The 15,665-nt window shown below is 51.0% G+C and overlaps 1 protein-coding gene across 3 annotated transcripts in view; it reads right to left on the bottom strand.

Annotated features, from left to right (window-relative positions):
- CAMK2A (calcium/calmodulin dependent protein kinase II alpha) overlaps nucleotides 1-15,665 on the bottom strand; it is a 68,449-nt gene that overhangs the window by 24,402 nt on the left and 28,382 nt on the right. For 2 of the 3 annotated variants that reach the window (XM_077823500.1, XM_077823501.1), the window contains exons 3-6: nucleotides 12,002-12,061; nucleotides 4,092-4,146; nucleotides 2,374-2,439; nucleotides 609-681 (exon numbers count right to left, since the gene is read on the bottom strand). In XM_077823500.1, the coding sequence (XP_077679626.1) occupies nucleotides 609-681; nucleotides 2,374-2,439; nucleotides 4,092-4,146; nucleotides 12,002-12,061 (254 nt within the window). Of the gene's footprint in view, nucleotides 1-608; nucleotides 682-2,373; nucleotides 2,440-4,091; nucleotides 4,147-12,001; nucleotides 12,062-15,665 lie in introns of those variants that run through there. The other variant, XM_077823502.1, reaches the window with a different exon arrangement.

Below are 15,665 nucleotides of genomic sequence, written 5' to 3'. Positions count from 1 at the left end.
GGGACAGCTGGGGTTTTCGGGCTCCAAGACTATACCGGGATAATCAAGCCCTAAAGAACTTCCTGTTTCAGATGACATGAGACCATGGGTCATTTTTCTCCCCTGAACTGGAGGACGGGTTTGAGGAGGCCCAGGTGGGGACCTGAAGCCTCACAGTCACTTACCAATCTTCCAGCCACAGGGGACTGAATAGGTCTCCACGGAGCCCCCACCAATGGCCATCATGAAGCACTCCCTCCAAACCTACCCATGTCTTCCTCTGGGGCTGATCTTGCTCCCTCCAGAGCAGGAGAAAGGCTTTTTTAAGCAGACCAGCTGCATCCTTCTGGAAGGAAAAGTTGACCTGACAAGGGACCTCCTCATTGTTCCCTTCACCCTTGAAAGTCATGAAGTCAGTGATGCCTCCTGAAGGCCTGACTTTGCTTTGTATCCTGGGCTTTTGGTAGCTCCCACAAGTCATTCTTCTCACAATGTTACAGGAGCACCAGACCTCCGCAGAGAAGGTTACAGCACAAGGGTTCTAGGGCCATCTCTCTCTTTATGATGTATATCCTGGAAGCACTGGCCATTACATGTATACGTGTAGGGAGTCTCACCACAGCTCTTACCTTTAGGTCCCGGTGCACCACACCCATCTGGTGGCAATGCAGAACAGCTTCCAGGATCTGCTGAATGCAGTGGCTGGAGAGAGAAATCATACAAGTCACATCTGTGCTCTGGGAGAGCGGCAGAGATAGGACTTCCTTAGGAGTTTCCCTTCACTTTTATCTCTTTTCATCACTTCCCACACTCCCCATCCCTTTTCCCACTAGCAGCCATACAGCATGGCTCAGAATCTCGCTCTACAGAGGCCCACGTAAGTGCTGCATGGAGAAAGGTAGAACAATCAAAACCTGATTGCCAATAAAACTCTCAGTTGGGGGTCATTGAATCATTCAGCCAGACTTAGTGAACAATACAAAAGGAGCACACAGGTTACCTTAGGAACTCTCATGGTTGTCAGAGGTAATGAGCTAAAACAATCCAAACAATTCCCATAGAAACAATGTGAGCGGCTGCATGGAGAACTTGATAATGGCAGTTGGTGAAATCAGGATGCCAGCCTGAGTTTGTGCGATAATATCAAGCAGAGCAGAAGAACTCATAAGACATAAAGCTTATGGTAACTCCAGCCCCATTTCCCTAGTCCTGACTTATGCTTGTAGGTCTCATCAGATCCATTTGTTATATACAGCTCATTAAATCACGCACACTCTGTTGTATGCATGAGAAAGAAAGAAAAAGAAATTCCAGGTGCCAAGAGGGGATTATAACTTTGATCACAAAGCATTTGTCTGCAAAACGAAAGGTCTTGATTTACATTTTTTGCAGGGTATTAATAGGTGGATTGGTTATAAGCGTATTCAGTGCACGCAGAACACTCAATAAAAAGCTCGCTCCAAACAAGGAAATAAAGAGAATGTTTTCATGCAGAAGCCTTGAATCGGAAGTTTACTGCATGGCTATGTTTACCTGAAGCTTGGTATTATTCCCAGTGTTTGGGATGGGTTAGACACCGGTAAAGAGAGGAAGGATTGTTTGGTGGTTAAGGGCATGGGAGACATGGGTTCTATTCAAAGATCTACCACAGAGTTCCTGTGGGGCCTTGAGCAAGTCACCTCATCTTTCCATGCCTGAGTAAAATGAAGCTAATGTTTCCCTTCCTTTCAGGGCTGCTCTGAGGTTTAATTCATTAATATTTGCAAGGTGCTCCGATACACCAGTGATGAATGCCATCAGTACACCTTTAAATACATAAAAATAACTATTGCAACTGGTAAATGTCAAGAATTTAATTATCTCTACCATATTTTCCTAGGACTCCACAAGGTACTGGCACCCAGACCTCCTTGACTGGGATGCCAGTATGCTACTGGCCTCTCTTATCCCACACATTGGTGACTGAGGAGCGGGGCAGTCCAGCGGCTACCAGTCAGGCAGGTAGGTCGGACACTAACTACATTATAATCTGGGGCAAGGGGAATGCCTGTCTGTATTCACTTACAGCGGCCTGGGTTTGACTTTGGAGAATCGGCAGTGTGGTTACGCACAGAACCCTTGGCATGGAAAATGAGTTGGCTAGAATAAGCCACTTGCAGTGTCACATCGCGTCGAAAAACAAGAGCAGCAGATCTCGGAGCACTGCTATAAAATCAGTATACAGTGTGGAGGAAACTGATGTTCTGATACTGTAAATAAAATAAATACAGGAGTCCTTGGCTGAGGCAGACTTCAAGCTCTTGGTGAGGGCTGGGCATCTCTGCCCTTCCCTTGCCTGTCTGTGTACAGCAGCCAAGCCTTGCAGGATCATATTTGGTATGTTTCCATCCTCACCTGGCATCTGCTTCACTGTAGTATTCTCTGGCCACAATGTCCTCGAACAGCTCCCCACCCGTGACACTGTGAATGAAACAGACAAAGGAGAATGTCAGCTCGGGAAGCTCTACATGCCACCGAGCTGTGCGGATGTATACCAGCTGGCAATCTGGCCCATGGAAAGAATCGAAACACAACTGGACAAGCAGCTCAGCAGAGAGTGAGCCGGGGCAAGTGTGGCTGGGGGTGAACGGGTGCGTGGAACTGGTAGGTGACAGGCCTTAGGCACCTGGTAATTTTTTTTCCAGGCAAGAAGAGAACTGATTTCCCATTTTAACCCCTGTCCCAAGGGTGGATCCTGGGTTCAGGAGCCGGTGTGCTAGTCTCTAAGGTGCCACAAGTCCTCCTTTTCTTTTTGCAAATACAGACTAATGCGGCTGCTGCTCTGAAACCTGTGCTGATATGTTTGAGCTTGGAGGGACTGGGGAGAGAAAGATGGAGGAATGGCTGCCGCTAATTCATTTCTCCCAGCTGATCAGTGCTTCCTTCCCACCTATGGGGGGAGCAGCATCCAAGAAATGGATCCTGTGACTGGAGGAGAGCGTGCTAGGAAATTGAACCAGTTCCATGCCACCAAAAGTACTAGACTCATCTAACCCACATGCATCTGCTGTGCTCCTGTACATAGCAGGATGTCCTGAAGTTCCAGCGATTTCAGCATAACACCACTTAAACCTGGCAGCACATTCCATCCTTGAAGGGCAACGGGTTCCCAAAGACCAGGGCTCTCTTTGCCTGATGTTACGTCCTTTCAAGCCGTCTGCAAGGGTGGGAGGGTGGTTCGTTTCCCATTGCAACGCAGCTTTCAGCCAGGCACCTGGAACGGCCAGCGAGAGCCCAGCAGTCTGGCAGAGCTGGACAGAGCTCACCAGTTCCTTTCTCAGAGGAGGCCACCAAGCAGCCATCAGACGGGCTGTCTCGGATCTGCTGATTTGGAGCGGGAAGGGGCTGGCATCTGAGCCATCCTGTCCCCCACCCCAGAAGGATCAGAGAGTGAAGGGGGTCTTTGGGAAGAGATCAGATCAGATGATCACAATGGTCCCACCTGGCCCTAAAATCTGTGCATTCACACACGCTTCCGGACAGGCCCAGATCTTTATACCCTTCCAGCTCTCATTAAATTACGCTCTGCACTTTCCGCATGCTCTGGAAAGGACCCGCCCCCAGCTTCCAGCAAACCAGTCCTTCCCTGGACTGCAAGGGAGGGGAACAGCCAAGAGCAACCAGGCAGGGGAGAGGAGGGCAAGGGGTGGAGGGGATGCACCATGCAAAGTAGAGCTTCTTAGCGATTACTTGGATGCAAAGCTCCTCTGTCTCCAAGGGGAAGGAACCAAAGCTGCTGCACAAGGTAGGGTCACTGACACAAGCAGGGAGCAGCGGTAGCATCTGGACCTCTAGGGAGGCTGCATTAAATATGCTAATTGTTGCTCTGAGAAGCCTGGAGGGCTGATCTGCATAGGACATAGAGCTAATTCGACTACGGCTGGAAGCAGGCGCAAAAGGGCCTCTCCAGCCTGCCCCGTTACTCTGTGCCTTCCCCTCTCCGTGGCAGTGGCTTCAGGCCCCACAGAGAGGTCCCTCCTGGGCAGGAGTCAGGGGTGCGATGGCTTTGCATGGTGGCGGAATAACCTGGCCCTTGGGGCGGAGGATGAAACGCAAAGATCACCATTACTTACAGGTCAAATATCAGGTAGTGGTGGCCCTCCTCGGAGATGCTGTCATGCAGCCTCACTGCCGTGGAGACAAAAGGACAGTTATCAACCACAACGTCCTTCATACTCACAGACTTCTCTCGTTCCCGTATGCTCCCATTTCCCTTTAGCAGCAAGAGTTCCACAGGGGATGGCAGAGGAACAGCAGGGGAGCCCCATAACCCGGAGCGTTTTCCTCCGACAGCCTTCCACTGCCTCGTGCTGCTCACTATTGCAACAGCTAAGCGGTGCTCTCACGGCCTTACCAGTGTCCCTCACACAACAGTGATTCTCCCAGCGCCAGGAGGTGCACGGGTTCAAGGTCATTTGCAAAGCAAGGAGCTGTCTGTGGTTTGCACATAGTGCTCGTCCTTGGCTAAGGCCCTGGGCAGCTGCTTGGTTATCTCGGGCATCGAGCAGTATTTCAGCCACACACGCACTCACACACGCTTCTCTAATTCCCAGGATTAGGGTGGTTTAATCAAGAGGAATGCTGGACTGCAAAGGGAGCCCTGCCAAGGCAGCATTCTTGCAGACAGGGTTTCTCTGCTGCTGGGAATATAATGTTTTTCCTCTGTGACTTCCCTTTCTCCTGGGGGGCCCAGGTGGACCATATAGTGGGGTTGTCTAGGAGCAGCCATGGGACCCCTTTCTTATTAAACATCCCCCCTCTCCTCACCAGTACTGTTCTTTGACCAGAGACCTGAAATGGAAAGAGCAGCACCCTGTTGTAATGTCCAAAGAATAGCCTCTCCTGTCTGCTTCCAGGAGCTTGGGCTCTGGGCTAGTGGCTGTTCCTGAGGAATCCATTCCAAGTGCTACACACGATTCAGGGTGTGTAGGGACACAATGCTTTTGTAGCAGTGTTAATTTGTGCCAGGGCTTGTCAGGGCTGAGCCCCGGCACCTCTTGCATTATAAATTAAGCTCCTTTTTGTAATATTGTTCTGTGCAGAACTCTAGTCAGACTGAATGCAGTCAAGAAACGGCTCACCTCTTCCTTAATTCAGAGTCTTGAGGGTCAATTCTGCTCTCAGTTACAAAGTTTGGCATTCCAATACTACGTTGATGGAGATGGCACAGAAATAAGACGATTAGATAGATAGATAGATAGAATTAGAAGCAACCCCAATACAGTTGCACCAGTGAAAATACGAGCGTAATTTGGCCCTGGTTGTTTTGATTCACAGTCCCCTATGTCCCAGGACCCTACACCTTATTCTAGTGACATTTAGACTGTACATACAATACATTTAACCCTTTCTGCCTGTGTGTCTGTCACCTGGTCTCAGTACAATCAGGTAAGCCTCAATACTTTTGAAAATGATCTTTAGAAACTAGGGGTAAAAAGAAAAAAATTATACAAAAATGTGGGTTTTTTTAAATCCCATTTCTTGTTAAAATTGAGTGGAGTTTTAGCTACTCGCACTTTGATCACAGCTAACTTGGCCTCGGCTCATATGGAAATTTTCTTCATACTTTACGTTTACTGTCCTCGGGCTAATGGGATAGTGGGAGATAATATGCCCTGAGGCTATATCCAGCTCTGATTTTGAATGCAGATGCTTTGCATTCCTAGTGTTATTTTCCAGATTCAGTAAAATGTTCAGTTGTTAATATCACCCCCAACACACCAACGTGAAGAAAAGCTCAGCAGGCAGATCCAACAACTGATGGTGATTGCAGCTTGTGAACCAGGGTCCTGCTGGGAATGGGGAGCATGCATTGGAGGGTGTAGAATTTGGAGCAAAAGGGGATTTAAGCACCATTTTGTAATGGAAACAATATAAAGAAAGGCTAGGAAGGAATTGCTAGAGTTAAGAAAGCATATGCTCCCATGACCAGTGCTCAGACAATGACCTTGTGCCCCAGTGCAGATGTATACAGTCATAGTCATCAAACCCACGAAGACCATGCTCCCCAATGGACACCCTCCAATTTGGGCAGTCAGGTGACATCCCCAATGAACAGTCACATCACTAGTGCTCACACCATCCTGTGCCCCAGGGCATGTAGAGAGCCACTTCCAAGACCTCCGATGGAGAACAGTCAGGGGGTTCTTGGAACAGCGATTGGGTTCGCTTTACCTGCAGTCATGTATTTATTAGTCCAGCTCTTTAGATGCTCATTGCACAGAGCTGCAATTCAGAAGCCACTACCTACTTGTTCTCTTTGTTGTTTTTTGCCTGTGTTCTCTCCAGAAGAAGACTGTCACCTGCTTCGACATCCTTTCACCTTCAGTCTCCTCTCAAAGGGACGACTTGAGTCACCACTATCATCACTGCCCAGGAAGACAATGACCCACCAATGCTGATGTCTCGCTGCGAGGCAGAGTCCTCCAGGAGGTTTATTGTTGTATTTTCATTAATAATTATGAAGAGAAAGGAAAAGGCTTGTCATGCCTGAGTGGGTCTTTGCTCACAGTCCCTTTTGTGGAGCTGATCTGAGCCATGGCTGTTAGTCTAATTTATTAGTATTTCCCCCTTTCACATTGCTGGTTTATGTATTCATCCTCCGATGCTCAGAGACCTGCAGTCATCCAGTTATTCTCATGCTTAGTTACGACTTTTCTGTCTTCCTGTGATGACCACGTGGGTCAAGAGAGAAACATCAAGTACATAAAAGGTAGTTACAAGGAGGAGAGTGAAAAAATGTTCCCCTTAGCCTCTGAGGATAGGACAAGAAGCAATGGGCTTAAATTGCAGCAAGGGCAGTTTAAGTTTGACATTAGAAAAGACTTCCTAACTGTCAGGTTGGTTAAGCACTGGAATAAATTGCTTAGGGAAGTTGTGGAATCTCCATCATTGGAGATTTTTAAGAGCAGGTTAGACAAACACCTGTCAGGGATGGTTTAGATAATACTTAGTTCTGCCATGAGTGCAGGGGACTGGACTAGATGACCTCTCAAGATCCCTGCCAGTCCTATGATTCTATGATCGCCTCCTGTTCCATGAAGAAGGTATCCGATTCCTGTGAGGATCCTCGACGCATGTCTTGGGGAAACAGTCAGTGACAGGAGCCATGCCAAGGATCTGTACAGCCGGAGGGCTGGACGGCAACAGAGGCCTGGAGTTTCACACAGGGCCTCAGAACTGAATGAATTCAAAACCTGAAAGTGAAATTCAACTGACACTGCCCTGGTTTGCTCAGCGTGGGGGTCACTGCCACGTGAAACCCCCAGGTTCCTCCAGGATTCCATCCCAAACCAGAAATTCACCCAGTGTCACCCAAACCTAGGCCCAGGCCACTCCGAACTGCTCCAAATCTGTGGGTTTGGTTACGGAAGTACTGCACAAAGCTTTGCCCTCAGGGATGTTCAGCAGCCATGCTGGGGGTCATGAAGGCTTAAAGCCTCCCATGCCCACCTACATACCACAGCCTCCTTCAAGCCTCCATCCTAGTCTCGGCCACCCCTAGCCACAATGTGTGCAATGGTTCAAACTTGTATAGCTTGCCACCTGGGAATGCTTTATGTGCCTGGATATTGACCACCACCAGTAACTGCAGAGTTTGCCGTGTCCATGGGGGATGATGTCAGTGAGAAGTTGCCACAGGGAATGAATGAGAACCCTGCTAAGGGGCCCACATCTCATCAAGAAGGATTTTCCACCTCTCTCTTTTCCTGTGGGATCCAAAAGAATTGCATGTGATGGGTGTGGCCCCTGAGGACTAACGACTGTTAGAATTATTCAGGGGTAGGGGAGGATCTGACCTGTTATTTACGAAGGAGCTCCAACATCTACCAGAATTAGAGATGGGTCAGATAAAACCCTCAAATCTGGACTCCCCTGAGCAGTAGGGAAGCTGAGATCTGGATCCATGTCATGCAGCTGGTTCCCATCTCTAGAATGGGCCAAAGCAACATGCTAGACCTAAACAGCTTCAAACGTTGGACCTTTGGATCCATCTCTAATTAAAACAGGAGGGGATGGTCCAACCCAGTGGAAACGCCCCAGTCCCTCCTGCGGTGCATCCCCCCTGGAGAGGTAGTAGTGTCCCGCAGCCCATGGCTCTGGCTTCTGCCAGGAATCTGGGCTCCACTGCAGACTGGCTTTCCTTGCATTCCTGATGGCATTGATTCTTCTTTCTCCTCTTTAATTCCAGTCTGCAGCATTCTAGTTCATTCCAGATCATCAGTGGGTAATTAGGCCTGTTTGTGCTGCAGTCAGGGGAAGCTGTGCTCCCAAGTTTCCAGGCAGCAGTGAACAGTGGGGGTGCGAGGGGCGGGGAGAGAAGTGCCTTGTGGGTATAAATAGCAACCAGATTGGTTTCATTAGCATCTTGCTCTGTTAACCCTTTCCAGCCCAGCGCTCCCTGCACCAAGGCCAGCGGTGCGCGTCAGGAGTGCACGCCAAGGATGAGTGGTGAATAAAAAGGAGGCAAGACTTGGGAAGACCAATCTGCAGCATACACTGCCCTCAAAATGCAGGGGGCCTGCAAGACCTGTGAAGCCAACTCCCATTCACTTCAGTGGGAGTGGGGCCTGGCCCAGAGAGCATAAGGCATAGCGGCTCTACGCCGCTCGAGCTTATGCTGTTGAGAGGCTGATTCAACGGATTGGCCCATCCAGTTACTGATTATCTGTGCTATGGGGTGCTGGCGAGAGGGGGAGGAGAGGGCTGCATCAGACCAGCTCCCTCTTGCACCCTTCCCCCGTTCACTTGCTTGCCATCCTTGCCACTTTGCAGCAGTCACCTGCTGCCATGATGGACACTCGTGTTTCCCATCGGAGGAAGCTTCCCGGAGTTCCGTTGCTGTCCACCGGGGAGTGCATCATGTGCTCTGACTTGGACTGTTTCTTACTCCCGTGACTGGGCTGATCCCTGCACGTGGAGCCTGTCACAGGAAGGTTCCCGTGCCCTGACATCAGCAAACGACATGCCTGCAGGTGCTCCCCCTCCCCCGCTGAGCAGTGGGCAGCCTGCAGGTGTCGGGGTGGGCTGCTAGGGATGCCTGGTCTCAGGGCAGCTTTTGACAGACCTTTCCCCCCCCGCTAACGGGGCGTGGATCTGAACTAGAGAAGAGGAGGAGGAGGAGAAGATGAAGATGATGACTGGCCAGAGATGAGGACTCCCGGGCCTGCCCCCTGCCGGGCAGTGGCTTGTGGAGATAAGGGAATCTGCATCTATTAGCAGGAGAAATGCTGTGTTTCTTGTATGAACTTATACCTGCCTGGCAGCGACAGGCTCATTCCCTGGCCATCTTCTTACAAATGCCCATGGGGTCATTTTAGTTTCCAGAAGGTAGGTGCTCAGCGCAGAATGCCGGCTAGCTGTGCCCAGGACAGAGTAGCAAACCTTTGGCAAGGGGAGACTTCCCTTTCTCTGTGGTCTGTCCTGTGCAAAGGGGCCAGGAAAACGCTCTCTTTGTCCTAGGGTTGCCAGCCCTCCAGGATTGTCCTGGGGTCTCCAGGAATTAAAGATTAATTTTTAATTAAAGATTATGTCGTGTGATGAAATCTTCAGGGATTCATCCAACCAAAGTTGGCAACCCTACTTTGTCCCTGCCCCCAGATTAATTGCGTGAATGACACTTTGCACGCCTCGGGCGCTTGCCACTGGAGGACCTCAAAGTACTCTAATGAATCCAGCCTCCCAGCATCCCTGGGAGGGAGGCAGATATTGTCATCCCCATTGTACAGGTCAGGAGTGATGAGGCATGGAGAAGCACAGGTCACTTGCTCTGTGACTAAAGCTGGGAAGTGAATCTAGTGGCAATCACCTGTTCTAACTACTTACACGCAGGAGCCCTGATCTGTTCCATTATGTGCTGAGTCCAGCTATGTAATAAGTGTGATGGCTTTGTCTTCTCTGTCCTGCACCTTTCATCTTTCCTGGAAGTGGAGAGAGCAGCCTGTGTGTCCTGCAAGCTCCATGCAGGGAGCAGACAGTTCACCGCACTCTTGCCGGCAGACTTTACTTTTGTTCTTTCTTGTGTGGTTTCCCATACGATACTCCTTTCTTTGAGCAGGGAAAAGCACAGCACCCTCCACCTCTGGGGGCTGCGCTCTCTCCCATTTCCAGCCCCAGAGAGCCTGGGAGAGATTTGGAGGCTGTGTCGCTTGGGAGATACCAGGGTGGCAAAGATTAGTTGTTAAGGAGCGAAATGCCAGGGAAATTGGCAGCATTGCTGCGATGGCCATCACCTTTCCCTCCCTCCCTCTCTCTGCTCTGCCCCCCAGATTCTCGCACTGCTTGGCTGACGCCCCTTCTCATCCCTCTCCTGTTTGCCTTCCCTTTGCCCAGGAGCGTTGTTCCAGCTGGAACGAGGGGAAGCAAATGCCTCTGTTGTCACGGCAACAGCTTGGTCCAGCGTGGTCTGTGACTCGAGCTGATGCAGAGACGACCTGACGCTGCTGCACTGGCTATTTGCCTGAGACAGATTGAAGCTGACAGGCTCTTTATGAGCTGAAATATTTATGAAGCAGGCACCGTGTGTGTATGCATGTGCGGGGGGGGGGGGGGGGGGGGCAGTTCCAGGCAGAGCAGACAGCGCAGGGCAGATGGAGTCTGGTCAGCGTGGGCTCACCCACGGGACTGACTTTCTGCTGCCACTTACTGTCTCCCCCTCACCGTGGTGTGCCACAGAACTGTGGTGAGCACGGCATGACGATGTGATTTGCCAGACAGGTGCCTTGGGAGGCACTGGGGAGGGGGCGGACAGGTGAGCACGCGAACCCAGACCGGCCACGGCTTGCAGCGCTCTGCATTCTGTGGCTTCAGTGCGTGGCTTGGTCCAGCGGCCCTCCCCGCCCGGACAGCGGCCGACTTCACCTCGGCCTGGACAGGGAAAGCCAGGCAGCAGCTAGACACGCCGGGGGAAGCCCCAGTTTGGAAGGAAGCTGGCTCCATCTCAGCACGGTGGGCCGCTCTGGGGGGGATACCATTGCGGAGCACCTGCTCCCGGCGTCGCAAGCCATTTCCTTTTCAACATGGTGCAAAAACCCACCGACGCTCCTGCCTGGGGGCAGAGTCCCCGTGGGAGGGAAGGCTTTCCCTAGCTCCCGCCCTGAGAGCCACGGGCCTTGCTCACCACGTTCCCCGCTGAGTGGGGATCTTCCTCTGGCACAGCCAGCATCAGCTCGGGCTCTGGGAGAATGGGGAAAGTGACAGATTGAATCAGCATCACTGGCAGGGCTTGGGGCTGGGTTTTTTTCCCCTCTCTCTCTCTCTTCTCCTGGCCTATTTCTGTCTTTCCCAGAGGCTCAGGAGTTTTCCTGGAACAGCTTTTCTGAAGGAGGCTACCATCAGATGGACGTTTGATGGGAAAGCCCCCAACCCCCGTTTCATGTCACCCGCCTCCGCAGCCCCCACCCCTTCGCTGGTCCCTGATGGGATCTGCTCTCCCTTTGGAGAGCCCTGAGGAAAGGAGCACCTGGGCAGTGGGAGGTGGGGAGGGGTAAAAATGGAAGCACTGCCCACTTAATGGCATGCTCCTGCTTCTCCTTATGTGGCCAAGTGCTATGCACAGGGCCCGATCCAAAGTCAATGGGAAGCTGTCCGTTGATTTCAGTGGACTTTGGATCACACCCTTAGACCTCATTGGAGGAAGTCACCCCACCGAGCCAGCCACTGAACGTTCATGTCCCATAGGGAGTGACTGCTGGCCTCTGGGAATTAAGGCCCTTGGCACCTTGTTCTCTTGTCACTTACAAAGGTCTCCTACTCCAGTTGCACTGACCTCAGGGGAGCCATTCCTGACCGGCACAGCATGAGTGGGAGGAGAACAGGCTTCTGCCCCTCAGGTACGCCTTTCAATACCGACAGAGGCCTCAGCTTGTCCAGCCTCTCTCAGTGGGAAGTGGAGGTGGGTGCAGGGTGTGACTGGAAGGAAAGGAATGCAGAGGGGTTCCCGCTCCCCAGACACACACATCCCCAGCATGGAGAAAGACCCTACCTATGTTTGGATGCTTCAGAAGACGGCAGATCCGAGCTTCTCGCTCCAGCTTCTGGTGATCTGGAAAGAAACAAGTCAGAAGTCAAGGTTGAGGGAAAGGTCATGCAGGTTCCCTTCATCAGGAGACATGGCTATGGCCAAACCCGCCTCCACTTCCTCTCAGGCTCTAGAAAATACAAAGGCTCCTGGTGGGACTTGATGCTGCCCATGCAGGGGACCCCAGCGGCATTCTAGGAGGCTGTTGGGGGGAACCAGTCACTTTTACCCTTTAGGAACAGGGTTGAGGATATTCTTCAACACCAAGAGGATCTGACATATGTATATTTCAGCCAGGATATCCTTGAGGAGCACACCCCCGGCTAACCTCACAAGACCCTGTATCACTTTTAAATGAGATACAGGGCCTCTTCATGGATAGCCTTCTGCCTCTGTCCCCACCAGCCTGTCTCTGCCCCAGGCTCCTTGCCCCAGTCTCTCCCCATGGCTTCTCATCCCAGTTTCCTTTCCTAGCTAATCCCAGTCTCACACACTGAGCTCCTTGTCCACCCATCATGGTTACCCATCTCCGCCCAGGTCCTCAGGTTCCTCGTCCCTCTCTCCTTCCCCAGCCAGCCCCAGTCTTCCCCATTCCAGGCTCCCCATCAGATCTCAGTTTTGCATTCACTCCATTCCCAGTTCCGGTATCCTCACCAGTCTCAGTCCCAGCTTCTCATCTGATCTAAGTCCCACCCCACCCCCAAGACTGGCTCCGAGTCCCCCCCCCCCCCGGCCATTTCCCACCCTGGCTTCCAGTCCCAGTCTCCTTGCTGAGACCATCTCAGCCCCCACCCAACTCCTAGACCCCGCCTCCCTCCCCATCCAGCTCTTGTCCCCCCTGCATTTGAATCAGGCTCCCTCCTCCTTCCCCTCCTCACTGCCTGGGTGCCAGCATAGGTGAGACTCTCTGCTCTCAGTTCTGGAGCCCAGCACCACAGCAGCCTGCAGCAGCCCAGAGGAGCAATTGCAGGGAAAGTCCTGCTTTGGTCCTGCAGCCCCAGGCTGGTGCATCCTTGGTAGCTCTGTGGGGCTGGCAGTCCGGTCAGCAGGTAGGAGCTGGGTGGGGATGGAGCGTGCGCAGGGCAGATAGAATCTTCGAGAATTTAGCTTCCAAGCTCTAACAAGTCTCTACTGAGCATGTGCAAACTGAGATTTTGCAACAGTTTATAACTTGTTCCGATTTGGCCAGTTTCCCCCTTGATAACAGCAAAAGGCACATTCTTGACATCAGGGTGACCTCTCTGCCCAATCTCAAGCCCTCTCTCCACAGCATGGAGACGCTAGTGCTTTTCACCTAAACGGCTGTAAGAACTTTTTAAGCTGGGCAACGCGATGTATTTTCCCCTAAACTAGTTCTTGAAAATGGCTGAACCATTTCCACGAAGCCCCCCACCCCCAAAAATCAGCCTAAGGCAGACACACACCATCAAAAATGGCAGCGCTAATGGTTAGAATCTGGCAAAGTTACAAAGCAACAGAAAATGGGCTCTTATAATGGGAAATGACAGACAATCTGCCTCTCTCTTTTTTCAGCCTCTCTTTTTTGTTTTGTTTTTTTGTCCTGCCCATTCTCTGCTCCTCTTTTCACTGGATTTGTTTCTTCTTCTCTCCTATGACCCCTGGTGCGTGCGTGTGTCTCTCTCTCTCTCACTCAGGAAAAACACAAACCTCATATGGTGGAATTTTGGAATGCAAGATGTACAGAATTAGGCAGCCTGCATTCTCCCATCCCTAGTGGACAGAGTGTGTTTTGATGTGACGAGAAGATCAGGGACAACAGTCTCACACTGCACCAGAGGTGCCATTAACATCAGACTCTTAAGCTCCAGCAGACCATTTACTGCTGTGTGCTTGTGAGCACAGGACCAGCCTCTCCCTATCTCTCCAGCATCTCTTTCAGTCTCTCTCCAACACGTGCATGTTGACACAAACTGCAATCTAATTCTCCTCTAGCGTCCTTCGGCCCTGATAGTGCTTTGCAGTAACACTGTTGAGGAGCATGACTCAGGCACTAACATAAGACACCCATGAACCACCGCGAGAACATCTCACCCCGTAAGGTCACCCTGTGTTCAGCGAGCATCTCATTCCACCCAGGCTGCTGCATACGGCTTCCCTTTCCCAACTTCTCTTCCCTTCTCAACACCACTTCAAATATACCTGGTTCAGGAATTCCTGGCCTCACAGTTATCCCTGAACTTTGCAGTTCTTTGAAATCCAGTACAGGGAACCAGATCCAAATGGCTCCTGCGTTCCGTTCTGGGATGTTCTGAAGTGATTTTGTGTTTTTTCCTCTGCATTTTACTGCCTTCTCAGTCCATGAAATGGACTTCCTGGGAAGAGACACGTTCCCACAGCAACCATTTGTGAATGTATTTCATGGTATCAGGCACTAAGCAGCAGCAAGAAGAAACAGGGTTATTATTAGAGCTGGGCAAACCTCAGCCATGACTATTGCCATCCTGGTTCACCCCCTGGAGTTTAACTTTTGAGTTTCAGTGAATCCTGCCTGTCAGACTCCCATGCAAGATCCTCACCAATTCCTCTCCGCTCCTGGTGTTTATACCCTTCCAATATTTGTAGACTATTATATGTCTCCCCTTTAGCCATTGCTTTACTAAACTATACAAGTTTAGTTCTCGGAGTCTTTGCTCAGAATTCCTCCCCCATAGGCCCCTTGTACTTCTTGCTTATCTCTCAACTCATAGACTCAAAGACTTCAAGGCCAGAAGGGTCCATCACGATCATTTAGTTTGACCTCCTGCATGTTGCAGGCCACAGAACCTTGCCCACCCACTCCTGTAATAGACCCGTAACCTCTGGCTGAGTTACCGAACTCCTAAAATCTCTCCATTTCATCAACTTCTTTCCAATTATGTGGTGGCCAGACAGTAATGCATAGTCACATCACTTAACGCACTGCAGGAATGGGCTCATATACTCTGGTAATATGCACAATATAAAAATCTACACAGAATAGAGCAGAACAGAGCATTCCAGGTGCAGTCACAGAAGGCCTGTACAGAGACAATCCACACCACTCCCTGGGATACTTTTGTATGTACAGTCCAGAGCCACAGTAAACTTTTTCATGGTCTTTTTCAGCACAGCCAGTGAATTGCCCTGAGAAGCACATTCCCACTGGCTTTTCATAGATTCATAGATTTTTAAGGGAAACATTACAGTCATCCTTGTCTGATCTCCTGTACAACACAGGCGAGAGAAGTTCACACTGTCATTGTTTGGGTCAGTCTGAGCTAGTTCCTCTTCCCTCTGTCCACCTGGGCTCTCCGTTATCAGGCATCACTCATTGAGGGTGTCTGCCACGCCATGTCACGGAGGAAGTAGCCAGCACTTCCCCTGGCACATGTGGCAAGAGAGGGCCTGCGATGGGCTACATGGAGAACATTGCAAAAGCCAAGGACTGGGCAGGGATGCCACTTTGCTCAGATAACATGATCACGGGCATGGTATAAGAAGCAGACAGGACACAATTTGCTCTGACACGTGGCCTACAGTGGGCCCCTCCCTCTATTTGTTTAAGGAAGAAAGGAGTGGCAAAGCCCTGCAGAACACAATAAGCCCTAGCATACCGGAGGGCTCCTCCCAGCCAAAGGCAATTCACCAA

Source organism: Eretmochelys imbricata, chromosome 8 (assembly GCF_965152235.1).
Source record: "Eretmochelys imbricata isolate rEreImb1 chromosome 8, rEreImb1.hap1, whole genome shotgun sequence".
In the NCBI taxonomy this organism is placed as follows: domain Eukaryota; kingdom Metazoa; phylum Chordata; order Testudines; family Cheloniidae; genus Eretmochelys; species Eretmochelys imbricata.
This window is presented reverse-complemented; position numbering and strand designations above follow the sequence as displayed.